A 16214-nucleotide genomic window follows, 5' to 3' on the forward strand; every position below is an offset into this window, starting at 1 on the left:
TGCTTACGGGTGAGACTCGGTTTCCTGCAGGGAGAGCCGTTCCCTACTTCAAAGGCGGCTGGAGGAAGACCCACAGGGGAGACATGGCAGGCTTCATCCAAGCAGGGTGGAGAGGAGTCTGAGGGGGGACAAGACTTACCTCCACTGTTGTCGGGCATGCCTGGCTGTGGGTGATACGGGGGCTTCGGTCTGGGGTAGATGCCTGCGGGGAAAATGACAGTGCCCTCTTAGCAGAGAAAAGTAGCCTTCTGTTCGCAGCATCCTGTAGATCACGATAGAGGCTCTACTGCGCTCACATCTGCTGCCCGTGGTGTCACAGAAGACCATGGACCGTGGAACGCCCCTGAATCTCTGGATGTAAAAATCTCAAAACTAGAACTTAAAGAAAAACCCCACAAGGGTGCATGCGCACACACACACACACACAGACACGAACACACTCTAACCGTTCATTCACCCACCCATCCATCCACCTATCCATCTATCTATCTATCTATCTATCTATCTATCTATCTATCTATCCATCTATCCATCCACCGACCCATCCATCCATCTATCCACCCACCCGTCTGTCCATCCATCCATCCATCCATCCATCCAACCATCCATCCATCATATGCATGTATGTATGTATGTATGTATGTATCTATCTATCTATTTATCCATCCATCCATCCATCCATCCATCCACCTACCCATCCATCCATCTATCCACCCACCCGTCTGTCCATCCATCCATCCATCTAACCATCCATCCATCGTATGCATGTATGTATGTATGTATGTATCTATCTATCTATCTATTTATCCATCCATCCATCCATCCATCCACCTACCCATCCATCCATCTATCCACCCACCCATCTGTCCATCCATCCACCCATCCATCCATCCAACCATCCATCCATCATATGTATGTATGTATCTATCTATCCATCCATCCACCTATCCATCCATCCATCCATCCATCCAACCATCCGTCCGTCCATCCATCTATCCATCCACCCACCTACCCATCCACCTGTCCATCCACCCACCCACCTGTCCATCCATCCATCTATCCATCCATCCACCTACCCATCCATCCATCTATCCACCCACCCATCTGTCCATCCATCCACCCATCCATCCATCCAACCATCCATCCATCATATGTATGTATGTATCTATCTATCCATCCATCCACCTATCCATCCATCCATCCATCCATCCGTCCGTCCGTCCGTCCATCCATCTATCCATCCACCCACCTACCCATCCACCTGTCCATCCGCCCACCCACCCATGCATCCACCTATCCATCTCTCTCTCTATCTATCCATCCATCCATCCACCGACCCATCCACCATCTGTCCACCCACCTATCCACCTATCCATCTATCTATCCATCCATCCATCCATCCATCCTTCCCTCTATCCATCCACCCACCTATCCATCCATAGTCAATATTTCCTTTTACTTAATTTTTTTAAAGAAATCTACAGGAACAGTGTCTGCCAAGCCTTTGAACCCAAGCACACACTGCGGATAAATGATGTACAGTACACAGCACAATGCATGTGGACTTTTTGGTGGGACAGAATTTGGAACCGTGCAAACAAGCGAAAAAGGAAATGTCCTCAGCCTAATTAAAAATGCATCACGGGGCGCCTGGGTGGCTCAGTTGGTTAAGCGTCCGACTTCAGCTCAGCTCATGATCTCACAGTACGTGAGTTCAAGCCCCACATCAGGCTCTGTGCTGACAGCTCAGAGCCTGGAGCCTGCTTTGGATTCTGTGTTTCCCCCTCTCTCTGCCCCTTCCCTGCTCATTCTCTGTCTCTCGCTGTGTCAAAAATAAATTTCAAAAAACATTAAACAAATTTAAAAAAAATGGATCACAATAACGTTCACTATCCACCAAGCACACCCTACTATGCAGTGGTCAGAGCAACAGGAAATAAAATGCATGCTGTGGGTTCACCCTGCCAGCTCCCCCTGCTTATGGGTGAGACTCGGTTTCCTGCAGGGAGAGCCATTCCCTACTTCAAAGGCGGCTGGAGGAAGACCCGCAGGGGAGACACGGCAGGCTTCATCCAAGCAGGGTGGAGAGGGTGGAGAGGAGTCTGAAGGGGCACAAGACTTACCTCCGCTGTTGTCGGGCATGCCTGGCTGTGGGTGATATGGGGGCTTCGGTCTGGGGTAGATATCTGCGGGGAAAATGACAGTGCCCTCTTAGCAGAGAAAAGTAGCCTTCTGTTCGCAGCAGGTTGTAGAACAGGAGCGTCAACACCACGATAGACGCCTCGATATTGCACTAACATCTACTGCCCGCGGTGTCACAGATGATCATGGACCACGGAACGTCCCTGAGCCTCTGGTGTAAAAATCCCAAAACTAGAACTTCAAGAAAGACCCCACATGGGTGCACACACACACACACACACACACACCCAACCACCCATACACCTATCCATTCACCCATCCACTCATCTGCCCATCCACCCATCCAATCATCCATTCGTCTATCCATCCACCCAACCACCCATCCATCCATTGACCCATCCAACCACCCAGGATCCATGCATCCATGCATCCATCCATCCATCTACCCACCCACCCATCCATTCACCCATCCAACCATCCACCTATCCATTCACCCATCCACTCATCTGCCCATACACCCATCCATCCATGCATCCATGCATGCATGCATCCATGCATGCATGCATCCATGCAACCATCCATCCATTCACCCATCCAACCATCCATCCCTGTAACCATCCACCCAACCACCCATTCAACCATCCATCCATCCACCCATCCAACCATCCACCTACCTATTCACCCATCCACTTATCTGCCCATACACCTATCCATCCATTATCCACCCACCCATCCAACCATCCTGCCATCCATCCACCCACCGACTCATCCAACCATCCCCCTATCCATTCACCCATCCACTCATCTGCCCATGTACCCATCCAATCATCCACCCATCTATCCATCCACCCATCCATCCATCCATCCATCCACCCATCCAACCATCCACCTATCCATTCACCCATGCACTTATCTGCCCATACACCCATCCATCCATTATCCATCCACTTATCCACCCACTCACTCACCCATGCATCCATCCAACCACCCATCCATGCACCCATCCACCCATGCATCCATCCACCCATACATCTATCCATCCATCCATCATTTCTTTCATGTACACATTCATGTATCCGTCCATCTGTCCAACAGTCTACCCATTTATACACCCACCCACTCATCCATCCATCCATCCATCCATCCATCCATCCATCTATCCATCTGTCCATCCATCCACCCATGCATCCATCCATCCATCCATCCATCCATCCATCCAACCATCCACCTATCTATTCACCCATCCACTTATCTGCCCATACACCTGTCCATCCATCATCCATCCACTTATCCACCCACCCACTCACCCATCCATCCATCCAACCACCCATCCACGCACCCATCCACCCATGCATCCATCCACCCATACATCCATCCATCCGTCCATCATTTCTTTCATCTATACATTCATGTATCCATCCACCTGTCCAACAACCTACCCATTTATACACCCACTGACTTACCTATCCATCCATCCATCCATCCATCCACCCACCCACCCACCTGTCCATCCATCCACCCATGCATCCATCCATCCATCCATCATTTCTTTCATCTACACATTCATGTATCCATCCATCTGTCCAGCAGCCCACCCATTTATACATCTATCCATCCATCCATCCATCCATCATTTCTTTCATCTACACATTCATGTATCCATCCATCTGTCCAACAACCTACCCATTTATATACCCACCGACTTACCTATCCATCCATCCATCCATCCATCCATTCACCCACCCATTCAACCATCCATCCATCCATCCATCCACCCATCTATCTTTCCCTCCCTCCATGGACATTAAGTCATCACCACCTTTTTGCTATTGTGAATCACCGTGCTGTGAATGTGGATGTCCACATTTGCTGGAGTCCCTGTTTTCAACTCTTGCTGGTCTATGCGTAGGCGTGGTATTGCTGGGTCCCGTAGAAATTCTGTTCTTAGCTATTTGGTTTGAGGCCACAGTGTTCTCCACACAGCCTCACTGTTTTCCATTCTTACCAGCACATGCACGAGGTCGGGAGGGTGTGGGTTCTGATTTCTCCCCACCTCACCCACGCTTGCTATGTCGCACATTTTGATTCTAGCTGTCCTGGTAGGGACGCGGTGATGTCTCCCGGGGACTTTGATGTGCATTTCCCCAATGACTGCTTGGAGCTATCTGCATCCCCTTTGCACACTCAGCAGCCCCCCATAAACACCCCGGACTCCCAAGCGCGGGCTCACTCCTGGCCACCCTCATGGCCACTCACCTGAGCTTGGCTTCTTGGTGGGTTCTGTGAACAAAGAGAGAAAACAAGTTGAATGAGCATCAGGGATTTATCCACAGCTCAAAGAATCGTTCGCATCCTAAGAGAAAGTGAAGGATCTCAAGGCACCAAATTTTACATGCTTCGGACACAAATTCCAATTTGTATTTAGGAGGGAAAAAAAAGAAAAAGGAAGAAAACGCGCATACAATCCATACCTACCGGTCTTCCTGGGAGCTGTGTAGGGCTGTGGGGCTGGGAGGAAGTTTAGCGAGAGAGATAGACCCTTCAAGGAGCCACATATCCAGGTTTCTAACAGCCACACTGTCTGGCCAGGCTCAGACTGGCAGAAAGGCCGGGCTGGGATCTCTGCAATCATGTGCCCCTTCCCCACGGGGACAGCTAGCAGCCCTGTCGGTGGAGGTGCCCGCGAACCCGCCAGCAGGGAGGCCCCCCAGACCCCAGAACCAACGCACCCAAGAAATACAGCCACTCACCAGGGTCATCGAGGGCATCGGCCAAATCAAAGTCACGTTGACCTGTGGGGGCACAGAGGGTGTGAGTCACACAGACAGGAGAGATGGGGAGGGGGGCTGGCTCCTGACCCTTGGCTGCTCCAGTCTGCCCCATCCTCCCACTTGCTAAGCCACGCAGGGGCCTCAGTGCAAAGGGCAACCCCCAGTGAGCCTCGCAGAGGGTCAATGTGTTTGTCAGATGAGTATCTGCCCTCTCCCGGCACCCGCTGGCTCTCAACTCAACACACATTTTAAGGCAGATTATCGTTCCGTGGCTGTGTGAACAGAGGAAGAAATCCTTCTGGGATCTCAGCTGCCTCCAGCTGCGGAGCAGAACCAACACAGGGATGTTCTGGAAACCCCTGAAGGATCCACACGTTCCGCGAACGCTGCTGGGAGCCGGGGGTGTGACAAAGAAACCCGTGCGCCCCGCTTCCCGGTTCTTCAACGCGGGGACAGGCATGTGACCGGCCCTGCAGGGAAGGACAGGCTGCCGCAGGGACGGACCCAAAACAGGCACCTGTGCGAGCACTCCCGGAGGGCTTCCCGGAGGAGGTGGCCCGTGAGCCGTTTGGAAGGTGCCGCTTTACTCGTGAACCGCTCCAGCGGCTGCCGGGGCCCCAGGGTGCCACCAAGGAGTCCCGGCTGTACCTGCTTCCCCCTCTGCCCCTGAAGCCACAGCCTGGCCCCCGGCTGAGCTCCCGCGAGACAGCGCCTCCCAGAAGTCACAGAACTCGTGAACCCGGAGCCCCAACCTCCCCCTCCCAAGGGAGACTTACTTTCACTTTGTGGCCAGAGGCTTGCAAACTGGGCTCGGCCCCAAGGCTTTCCGGGGCCTCCGGCTCATCCTTGCATTGCACGAATTTGGGGAGGCGCCCCCCCCCCCCAGGAGCCAGCCTCTCCCCTGCTTTCTAGCTTAGGAAACGCTCCGGGGACCACCTTGAGCTGCGACGGGAACTTGGGAATGACCTTGCAGAGACAAGGCCGGGCACACCTGCCCCCAAACCCTTTCCCAAACCCCGCAAACCAGCCCCTTCCCTCGCTTCCCGCGCCCGCGTGCATTTCATGTAAACACAAAAAAATCGTTTCAATGAGCTGAGGGAGGCGGGCTGCCCCGAGTTCGTCGCTTGCACAGCCCCCCCGTCCCTTTGCTGCTTCCTAATCACAACGTGACAGAGCCTTTTGGATTCCGGCCACTTTCCATCGACTCTTTGGGGGAAGAGCTTTTTCTAAACAACTTCACTGAGGTACCATTTGCCAATCACGCCATCCGTCCATTTCAGGCGCACACTAGCACAGCCCGTTCACAGCCTGTGCAACCACCCCGTCTGCTTCCAGGAGATTCCACCGTTTGCAAAGGGGACCCAGGAGCATCCCCTGTGCAGCCATCTGCTGATTCCAGAAGATTCCAGTGTTTGCAAAGCACACCCAGGAGCATCCCCTCTGCACTCGCCACGTCTGTTTCCAGAAGATTCCACCGTTTGCAAAGGGGACCCAGGAGCATCCCCTGTGCAGCCATCTCCTGTTTCCAGAAGATTCCAGTGTTTGCAAAGCACACCCAGGAGCATCCCCTCTGCACTCGCCACGTCTGTTTCCAGAAGATTCCACCGTTTGCAAAGGGGACCCAGGAGCATCCCCTGTGCGGCCATCTCCTGTTTCCAGAAGATTCCAGTGTTTGCAAAGCACACCCAGGAGCATCCCCTCTGCACTCGCCACGTCAATCTGTTTCCAGAAAATTCCAGTGTTTGCAAAGGAGACACATGAAGAACCCCTCTGCAGCCACCGCCTCTGTTTCCAGAGGATTCCAGTGTTTGCAAAGCACACCCAGGAGCATCCCCTCTGCAGCCATCTCCTGTTTCCAGAAGATTCCACCGTTTGCAAAAGGGACCCAGGAGCATCCCCTGTGTGGCCATCTACTGTTTCCAGAAGATTCCAGTGTTTGCAAAGCACACCCAGGAGCATTCCCTCTGCACTCGCCACGTCAATCTGTTTCCAGAAAATTCCAGTGTTTGCAAAGGAGACACATGAAGAACCCCTCTGCAGCCACCGCCTCTATCTGTTTCCAGAAGATTCCAGTGTTTGCAAAGCACACCCAGGAGCATCCCCTCTGCAGCCACCGCCTCTATCTGTTTCCAGAAGATTCCAGTGTTTGCAAAGCACACCCAGGAGCATCCCCTGTGCAGCCATCTCCTGTTTCCAGAAGATTCCACTGTTTGCAAAAGGGACCCAGGAGCATCCCCTGTGTGGCCATCTCCTGTTTCCAGAAGATTCCAGTGTTTGCAAAGCACACCCAGGAGCATCCCCTCTGCAGCCACCGCCTCTGTTTCCAGAAGATTCCAGGGTTTGCAAAGCACACCCAGACCAGCCCCGACCCAAGGGACCAGGACTCGGCTTGCTGCTGCATCTGCAGACTGGCGGAGACTAGATGCCGCCATGAAGGGATTCACATGTGGCTGAGCTTGGCCCACGTGACTCTGGGCGATCCTGCATTTGCAAGACGCAGGCCTTCCGCACACGGCAGCATGTGGGTCAGTTACCATGCGCAGGGTGCAGATCAGGAGCCTGAGGGCAGACTCAGCATTCGCACTGGACCCCCTGGCAGCGTCAGCCTTGACCCTGCGCCCGGAGGGAGCCTGAGCGTGGGCGAAGAAGGTGCCACCCCCCCCCCCCCCGGACACCGGGTGGCCTCCTCGCATGGGCCTGGGTTGCACCCGCACTGGAGCCCGTTTGCAGGTCCCGCCTGGGGTCAGCGCCCGACTGTGATACCACGTGACGGGCTCTACTTTCTTTGCTGAGGGAGCCAGGTCCCTGGGGGCCGGCACGTCCCCAGGCAGGTGCCTCCTGAGCCAGGACAAGCCACAGGCCTCCTTGGGGAGGGCAAACTGAGGCCGGGGTGCACGCATCAGCAGGCCCACGGTCCAGACGCGAGCAAATCGCACAGAGAGCCGCTTGTAAGTCTGGGAGGTGCCGCGTCCCTCCGGACACCCCTCCGCCTGGCCAGGCTCTGTGAGCTCCTCGTGCGTGCAGGGAACAGCCTGGAATGCTGGAATGCTATTCACCCTCGTGCAGGCGGGGGGAGGGGCGCAGATACCCCCTCCCAGGGCTCTGCGGGGCAGTGGCAGGTGCACAGCCCCTGCACCCCCTCGCCCCCCCCCCCGAAGGCCCTGACGGCTCACCAATAGCCATCGCCGCGCTCTGTGCGCCCCGCCCCGGATGCTGCAAGCACCCCGCAATTACTCCAGCGCCCAGGAATCTCCGCCAACCTGCTCCGGCCACGCCCCTCGCCCCAGATAAGCCGAGGGGGCTGTGTTATGTGCCCCACCCGCCTGGCGTGTCTCAAATGCCTGTTCCCACCCCGGGGCTCCATGCACTGGGTGTGGGAACCCTGACAGCCGCCTCTGCCTGACCCCAGGGCCTGGGTGCGCCCTTCCCAGCTTTGGAAACTTCCCCGGGCTCATGTGTGAGCGTGACTCACGCAGCCGGGGGTGGGAGGGGGTCTCCTCGGGACCTCTTGCGTAAGCTGGTGACCCTGGCTAGCATCAGGCGCCCGTATGGGGACCATCCACTCCTGCGAACGGGGCAGCCTGCAAGGTCGCTCACTGGTACAAGGATGGGGTGAGGATGGGTGATCTGGGGGCCGCTCTCTGGGGACACCTGAGAGGGGTTGGGGGGGGGGGGCAGGGTGCTCCCGAGGCAGTTGTTTCCATTGGCATGATTCTCCACTCAGAGCATGAGATCGGGCTCGTGTCCCAAGATCTGTTTCTGATCTGCCTCGGGGACTTTTAATCAAAGCCACATGTTTTTGGATCCGCGACCCCGGGGGACGAAGTAGCCTCCTGTATTCTGGGATCGGGACGTTGGTGATCCAGCTGACATCCTGGGGACGCGCGTGTTCACCCTGGTCCCTGCTAGCAGGAGGCTCGCGGTTAGCCTTATCCACAAGACCCCCACTCTCCTCCCGCAAACACACACACACACACACACACAAACCCACAACTGTTGGGGGGGGGGGGTGGTGTTGAGTAGCTCTTGGAAGAATTGTGTCCAGTAAGTAAACACGGGGAGGCGGCCCTTCTACCCCCACGAGACTCCAACCTGGGTCATCGTGGACTTTTGACGCCTGGAATCTCTTAAGTTTCTATCCAGACCCTCAAGTGAACAGGACGCACGGCACGGTTGTGGTCGCAACAATAGTAACAACTCAGCTCCTGAAGAGGGTGTGGCTTTGCAGCGCAGGGTCCACGCAGACCAGGAGCCACAAGCGAGGTCATGCACCCGAGCTCCCCTCCCCCAGCCCCTGCACCCGAGCTCCCCTCCCCCAGCCCCTGCACCCGAGCTCCCCTCCCCCAACGCTGCACCCGAGCTCCCCTCCCCCAAACACCGCACCCCAGCTCCCGTGCCCCAACTGCTTTCTAAAGGAGAAAATCAGCCTCAGGCGATCTCTTAAAAGCAGAAAACAATAAAGGAAAAAATAAAAAGCAGCCACGGTTATCATCTGAGGCTTTGGCACCCAATACAGTATTAGTAACAGATTCACAATGCCCTGGAATGTAATTACCGTCCGCGCCGCCGTCATGTGTCCCGTCCCCCACTTGTGACCTCGCCCAGGCTGTTCCCAAGCAACTTCCCCGTAGCTGTGCCCCCATAGGAACATCATCTGTCATTTCCTCGCATAGGGGTTTTACTGATGGCCCCGGGACCGGGGCTAATGGAAACCAAGCCTTCTGGGTCACCTGCCCTGGAGGGACCCACTCTGGGAGCCTTCAATCTATAGGGTCCGATCTTGTCATCCAGGAACCCCACATGGGGGACGTTGCTGCAGCAAGGACACCCAGGGAATAAATCTTGGTGCCCTCCAGGCAGCACTGGAAGGTCCCCCCTTTGACCCTCTGCACAGTCGTTCTTTCAAAATATATATGGGGGGCGCCTGGGTGGTTTCATCGGTTAAGCGTCTGACTTTGGTTCAGGTCATGGTCTCGTGTTCGTGGGCTCGAGCCCCGTGTCGGGCTCTGTGCGGACAGCTCAGAACCTGGGGCCTGCTTTGGATTCTGCGTCTCCCTCTCTCTCTGCCCCTCCCCCGCTCATGCTGTGTCTCTCTCTCTCAAAATAAAATAAAGACACATAAAAAGAAATGTATACGGACAGAAAGCATACTACCGGGCTCTCTGGCAATCTGCGGAGGCTGGCAGTTCGCGTTTGCAAGGACAGCGAGGAGGGGAAGGAGGCGGCGAGCCCAGGGGGGCACGTCCCGGGCGGGCTCCACATTCTGCCCCCAGAGCAGCTGCGAATCAACCCATCACAGGCTGCGTCCCTCCTCAGGGTCCGGATTCCAGCAAAGGGAATGGAAGGCGGGGCTGCCTGTCGCGCTGCACACAGCTGAGCGTGAACGTGCAGGGAGGGCAGGACAGACCCTCCCTGAAGCCCTGCAGGTGGTCCTGGGGAACCCTTGTTCCTCCAGCCCCACCCCTTCCTCCCTGCCCTGCAGCTGAACCGCGCCCAGCAAGGTCAACCAGTCGTCCCGGTTCCTAGCGTCCCAAGCTCCCTTTTGGATCAAAGTCGTTTGCCCCCACGTGCACAGTCCCTGGAGGAGAAGGATCTGGTCACACTCCACCAAGGGCTGGGCGTCTGTCACACAAGGAAGACATCTGCCGTGAAATGCAGAGGGCCCGACCAGGCCGTGTCGGCGGGAGTGGCCTAAGCCAGCCTTCCTGGCAGGACACGTGCACACGGGTCCCTCAGGACCCGGTGACTCACACACTCTGGCGAGGCAGGTCTGACTGTGCCCGAGGGCTGCGTCTCTCGCCACCTCCTAGGGGAAACTGAGGCTGCAGGGCTGTGGACTTCATTTTGCAGAGCAATGGCTTTGATTAGTTTCCTGTATCTTCAGGAAGAAAATCCCACAGACCATGTGGCTTGAACAACACACATGCATCCCCTCCTGGAGCTGCAGGCTGGAGTCCGAGATGCAGACAGGGCCAAGGCTGGGGGGTCTGAGGTCCAGGTAGGGCCGAGGCCTAGAATCTGAGATCCAGGCAAGGCCGAGGCTGGGAGTGTGAGGTCCAGCAGGGACTGAAGCTGGGAGTCTGAGATCCAGGCCGAGCTGAGGCTGGGGGTCTGAGATCCAGGCAGGGCCGAGGCCGGGAGTCTGAGGTCCAGCCAGGGCTGAGGCTGAGAGTCTGAGATCCAGGCAGGGCCGAAGCTAGGAGTCTGAGGTCCAGGCAGGGCTGAGGCTGGGAGTCTGAGGTCCAGGCAGGGCTGAGGCTGGGACTCTGAGATCCAGGCAGGGCCGAGGCCTAGAATCTGAGATCCAGGCAAGGCCGAGGCTGGGAGTGTGAGGTCCAGCAGAGACTGAAGCTGGGAGTCTGAGATCCAGGCAGAGCTGAGGCTGGGGGTCTGAGGTCCAGGTAGGGCCGAGGCCTAGAATCTGAGATCCAGGCAAGGCCGAGGCCGGGAGTGTGAGGTCCAGCAGGGACTGAAGCTGGGAGTCTGAGATCCAGGCAGGGCCAAGGCTGGGAGTCAGATCCAGGCAGGGCCGAGGCCGGGACTCTGAGATCCAGGCAGGGCCGAGGCCGGGAGTCTGAGGTCCAGGCAGGGCCGAGGCCGGGAGTCTGAGATCCAGGCAGGGCCGAGGCCGGGAGTCAGATCCAGGCAGGGCCGAGGCGGGGACTCTGAGATCCAGGCAGGGCCGAGGCCGGGACTCTGAGGTCCAGGCAGGGCTGAGGCTGGGAGTTTGAGGTCCAGGCAGACCTGAGGCCGGGAGTCTGAGGTCCAGGCAGGGCCGAGGCCGGGAGTCTGAGGTCCAGGCAGGGCCAAGGCTGGGAGTCTGAGATCCAGGCAGGGCCGAGGCCGGGAGTCAGATCCAGGCAGGGCCGAGGCCGGGAGTCAGATCCAGGCAGGGCCGAGGCCGGGACTCTGAGATCCAGGCAGGGCCGAGGCCGGGACTCTGAGTTCCAGGCAGGGCCGAGTCTGGGGGTCTGAGGTCCAGGCAGACCTGAGGCTGGGAGTCTGAGATCCAGGCAGGGTTGAGGCTGTGAGTCAGGTCCAGGCAGGGCCAAGGATGGGAGTCTGAGATCCAGGCAGGGCTGACGCTGGGGGTCTGAGATCTGGGTGGGGTCGAGGCTGGGAGTCTAAGATCCAGGCAGGGCTGAGGCTGGGAGGCTGAGATCCTGGAAGTGCTGAGGCCGGGGGTTTGAGATCCAGGCAGGGCTGAGGCCGGGGTCTGAGATCCAAGCAGGGCTGAGGCTGGAGGTATAAGATCTAGGCAGGGCCGAGGCCTGGAGTCTGAGATCCAGGCAGGGCTGAGGCTGGGGGTCTGAGATCCGGGGGGGAGGTGGGGCGAGGCCTAGAATCTGATTTCCAGTCAGGGCTGAGGCTGGGGGTCTGAGATCCAGGCAGGGCCGAGGCTGGGGGTCTGAGATCCAGGCAGGGCCGAGGCTGGTTGCTCCCGAGGCCCCTCTCCTTGCTTACCTATGTCCTGTTCCCGTTTTCTTACAAGGACAACAGTCTTATGGGCTCAGGGTCCACCATACTATCTCATTTCACCTTAATCCACTCTTTACAAACCCCACCTCCAAATATCGTCGCATGCTGCCATCCTGGGGTTGGGGCTACATTATATGGAGACCGCAGTTGAGCCCATAACACACTCAAACACACAGAAGTTCAACCACCATGGAAAGCAGCCCCAGGGATGTCCTCTGGATAAGAGGCAGGGGGTCCCCACATTGCTGAGACAGAAGGACCACCTGGGAAACCAGAAAAGCATCCAGGGTGGGGCTCAGTCACACAACAGGCAGTTCGGCCGGGGACTCTGCACTTGGACCCCGTCCCCCAGGGCAATGCTGATGCCCACTGCCCACCAGACTTTCCCAACCACCCGCCCGAGTGTCAGGATTCTGTCCAGATCACAGTTTCTTACAACCCACAAGGAATAAACAACATATACACAATTGGCATCTCAGACCGTGGAAGTGGAAAGATGAAAATATCCCGGATGGGTCATTTTTCTGTGTCAACGTGCCTGGGCTATGGTGCCCGGACGTTTGGTCCAACACTAGTCTCGATGCCACCGGGAAGGTGCTCTGTCGATGGGATTCACATCTACAATCTCCCGCAGGGAGAAGCGCATCACCCTTGGTAACGTGGGTGGGCCACCTCTGATCAGTTGAAGGAGAGGTTTCCCAGAGAAGATGGGATTCGGAGACAACACGGCAGGGTTTCTACCCTTCCCTATGGATTTAGGGCTTGCCAGCCCCAGCATGTTGTGGGGCACTTCCTTAAAATGAATCTGAATGTATACATTGATGATGAGGAGGAGGACAGATGGACAGATGGCTAGAGATGAGAAATATAATAGACAGACAGATAGACAGATAGATAGAGATGATGGATGGATGGACGGATGGATAGACAGGTAGATAGAGTGGCTAAATGATAGATGATGGAGGGATGGATAGACAGACTGCAGATGAAAAGATGCACAGATAATAAATGGATGGTCAGATAGATATAGATAGATGACAGATGGGTAGGTAAGGAGGTAGGATTCATAGATGATAGATAAATAAATAGATAGATAGATAGATTGATTGATGGAGATGGATGGACGGCTAGGCAGATTGTAGATGGAAAGATACATAGATAATATTGTGTGTCCCCTGCAGTCAATGTCACCCCCCCCCCCCCTGCTGAGAATGGCCAGCTGTGGCCTGTCTACGTAGGGGATGTGACCTGTGGGCCGGCCATGCTGGGTGATGATGCGTCTCTGAATGGGGACCCCCAGAGCAGCCGCCCCCTTGCGCCACGGATCCACGGGGCTCCACCCAAGGGTAAACCGGATGGCCCGGTGCTGACTCAGGGCAGCAGCGGCCGAGCCCCACCCACTCACCAAATGAGCACCTCCAGGGGCGGGCACTGGCCTGGTGCCTTTCATCCAGTTCCCTCCCAGGTCACTCGCACACCAAGCATTGAGACCCACCCCCCTGCACAGCCTGGCCGGTTGGGCCCCACCGATGGGCGCGGTGACCGCAGCCAGCCTAAACTAATGACCCACTTCTGGCTGGGCCCGCACACCCACAGATTGGCTAGATCAAACGTACGTTGGGGGCCACGGAGAAAGACGCGCAGAAACCAGACAGACTCTGGATGGCTTCTGGGGTGTGGCCCAGCGTGGCCCGGCCTGCCTCTTTGGCACACGCCGTGGTTTCCAGAAGCAAAGAGAAAATGCAGGGTGCACCCGAACGCAGCCCGTGACACAGTCCGAGTGAGAATCGGTGTCTCTTTACGCGGGAGAAGTTGGGATCTATATACCGGAAGGTGACAGACCACAGCCGTCGGGAGAACGGAAGCACATCGGGGACGTAGGCGTAGGTTTCCTTTTCGCTCAACAGACCCAAACCGCCGAGCCGACCTTGGCAAGTTTCGTTTCTGCTTCTGCTTCGGGCGAGCGCCAACGCACTGATCACCGGGGGGCTCCCCCTCCGTGCCTCATCCCCCCCTCCTCCCCCGTGCCTCAGTGCACCCATCTGCAACACGGCGATAAGAATGGGCACCATCATCGGGCTGCGTGAGAGTCTGCTAGGAATAAAGTCTCGAACGTGCTTCTCCGAAGGGCGCTGTGTGTGCAGCTAGGCTGCTCTGTGCTGAACCTGCAGCTCCCAAAATCACTTGTGCCCGGTCCTGCTGATAATGGAAGGGTCTCGCCCAGGGTCCCGGGCTGGGCGCCCTGGCGTCTCCCTCCACATCACGTCGGCCCCAGACAACCGACTCCTGGTCCCCGAACACAGCTTGACCAGGATAGACGGGCCGCCCCAGAACAGGGACACCTGAGTCACCGCTGCAAACCCACGGCATTTCCCAGACTTATGTCCCACCCAGACTTGCCTCCTGGGAATGCGAATATTTACATGACCGAGGGGGCTGTTTCACTCCCCCGTCTCATGCGTTCAAGACAGGCCCCTACACCCCCCAGCCCAGCCCCACCCCCGACGCCCGGGCATCTGGGACACGGAACGTTGGGCGTAAACAAGTCACGTGACTTTTCGTGCACAAGAAAGGATGGCGTTTATCCAAAAGCTGGAGAACACGAACACAGCGTTTCCCACAAACAGAACCAAGCCCTGGAAACGCCATTCCCCCACCAACAAGCCGTGTTTTCCAACTCTGTTTTTTACCCCAAGGCAAACGGTCAGAACAAATGCTTTGCATCCGGAACAAGGCATTTGCCGCAGGCATCCCACCCCTTCCAGCTGGAATCCTCCGGCAAAACAGGGCTGAGTTTGAAATGTGACACAGAACCAGGCAGAGAACCCCGTCAGCCCGGGGCTCCGAACCGGCCCTCTGTCCCGTGTGCCTTCTCCAAGACCTCACTCCCGTGCGTTCCCTTCCAGCCCGGCAACTTAAAGCCACTTACTCCCTAGAAGCTCCTGGGGAAGGAGATTTGGAAACCAAGCTGACCTCCAGCCCGGCGCCCACCCGGCTCTCCCTCGGGGCAAACCGGGTCTCACCTTGGACGCACAGCACAAAGCCCAGCACCGCGACCCAGAACAGTCCCCAGCGCCTCTCCATGGCTGTCGCCAGTCGGAAGGAGCCCCCGTGGAGGCCGCAGCCCGGAGGCTTGTGAGATCCGGCCTCCCGGACCCCACCCCACCCTCGATGTGTCGACTTCCTGTCTCCCAGCTTGGAAGGCACAGAGGCGATGTTTCAAGCGGAAAGTATGAACCCAACGGCAGTCCCGCGGCCAGAAGCTAATGGGCCGCGAGCTCAGACGCCGAACCCCGCAGCCCGGAGCCCGTGTGCAGCCCGGAGACCGTGAGACCAGCAAAGGGCTCGCACGCCGAGGACACACCCGGAGCCAGCCTCCCGCCCTCCGTCAGGGCTGGAAACAGGCATCGCCAGGCCTGGGAGGTTCAGCTACATCAAAGGCCCGCACCCCGGGGAACTGGGAGGACGCTCCCTACACACGGACGGATGGATTCCAGGCTTTCTGCTTTCGGGGAGGGGGCGGGGGGGGGGGCATCACACAGGAGCTCGCTCATTCGTTCCACAAATACCGTGCACGCACACGGGTTCTGAGCCGGGCACCCGTGAGCTGCCAGCTGCTGGCTGAGGATAACAGAGCGGAGAGGACACAGGAAGTGAAACCAGAGGAGGGCGGTGTGACATTGCAGGCCACGGGGACACCCACCGGGCCGCTAGGGGAGCGGGCAGGGTCTGAACGCAGAGGGGCATCCGAAGAGGCTTCGCAAGGGGGCGGCAGGCTGCAAATGACCTCTCTCCACGGGGAGAGAGGCCTCGGGAGAACCC

At 57.3% G+C, this 16214-nt stretch overlaps 1 protein-coding gene across 2 annotated transcripts in view; it reads right to left on the reverse strand.

The window, feature by feature from the left end:
- The window catches only part of XG (Xg glycoprotein (Xg blood group)), a 34649-nt gene extending 18801 nt beyond the window's left edge, over window positions 1-15848 (reverse strand). Inside the window, exons 1-5 of one of the 2 annotated variants that reach the window (XM_047847397.1) lie at window positions 15416-15848; window positions 4893-4934; window positions 4399-4422; window positions 2124-2186; window positions 140-202 (exon numbers count right to left, since the gene is read on the reverse strand). In XM_047847397.1, coding sequence (XP_047703353.1) covers window positions 140-202; window positions 2124-2186; window positions 4399-4422; window positions 4893-4934; window positions 15416-15476 — 253 coding nt within the window. In that variant the 5' untranslated portion in view covers window positions 15477-15848. The remainder of the gene's footprint in view (window positions 1-139; window positions 203-2123; window positions 2187-4398; window positions 4423-4892; window positions 4935-15415) is intronic. The other variant, XM_047847396.1, reaches the window with a different exon arrangement.
- Window positions 15849-16214: the final 366 nt, after the last annotated feature.

The sequence above is a fragment of the Prionailurus viverrinus genome, unplaced genomic scaffold (genome assembly GCF_022837055.1).
Source record: "Prionailurus viverrinus isolate Anna unplaced genomic scaffold, UM_Priviv_1.0 scaffold_48, whole genome shotgun sequence".
NCBI classification, from domain to species: domain Eukaryota; kingdom Metazoa; phylum Chordata; class Mammalia; order Carnivora; family Felidae; genus Prionailurus; species Prionailurus viverrinus.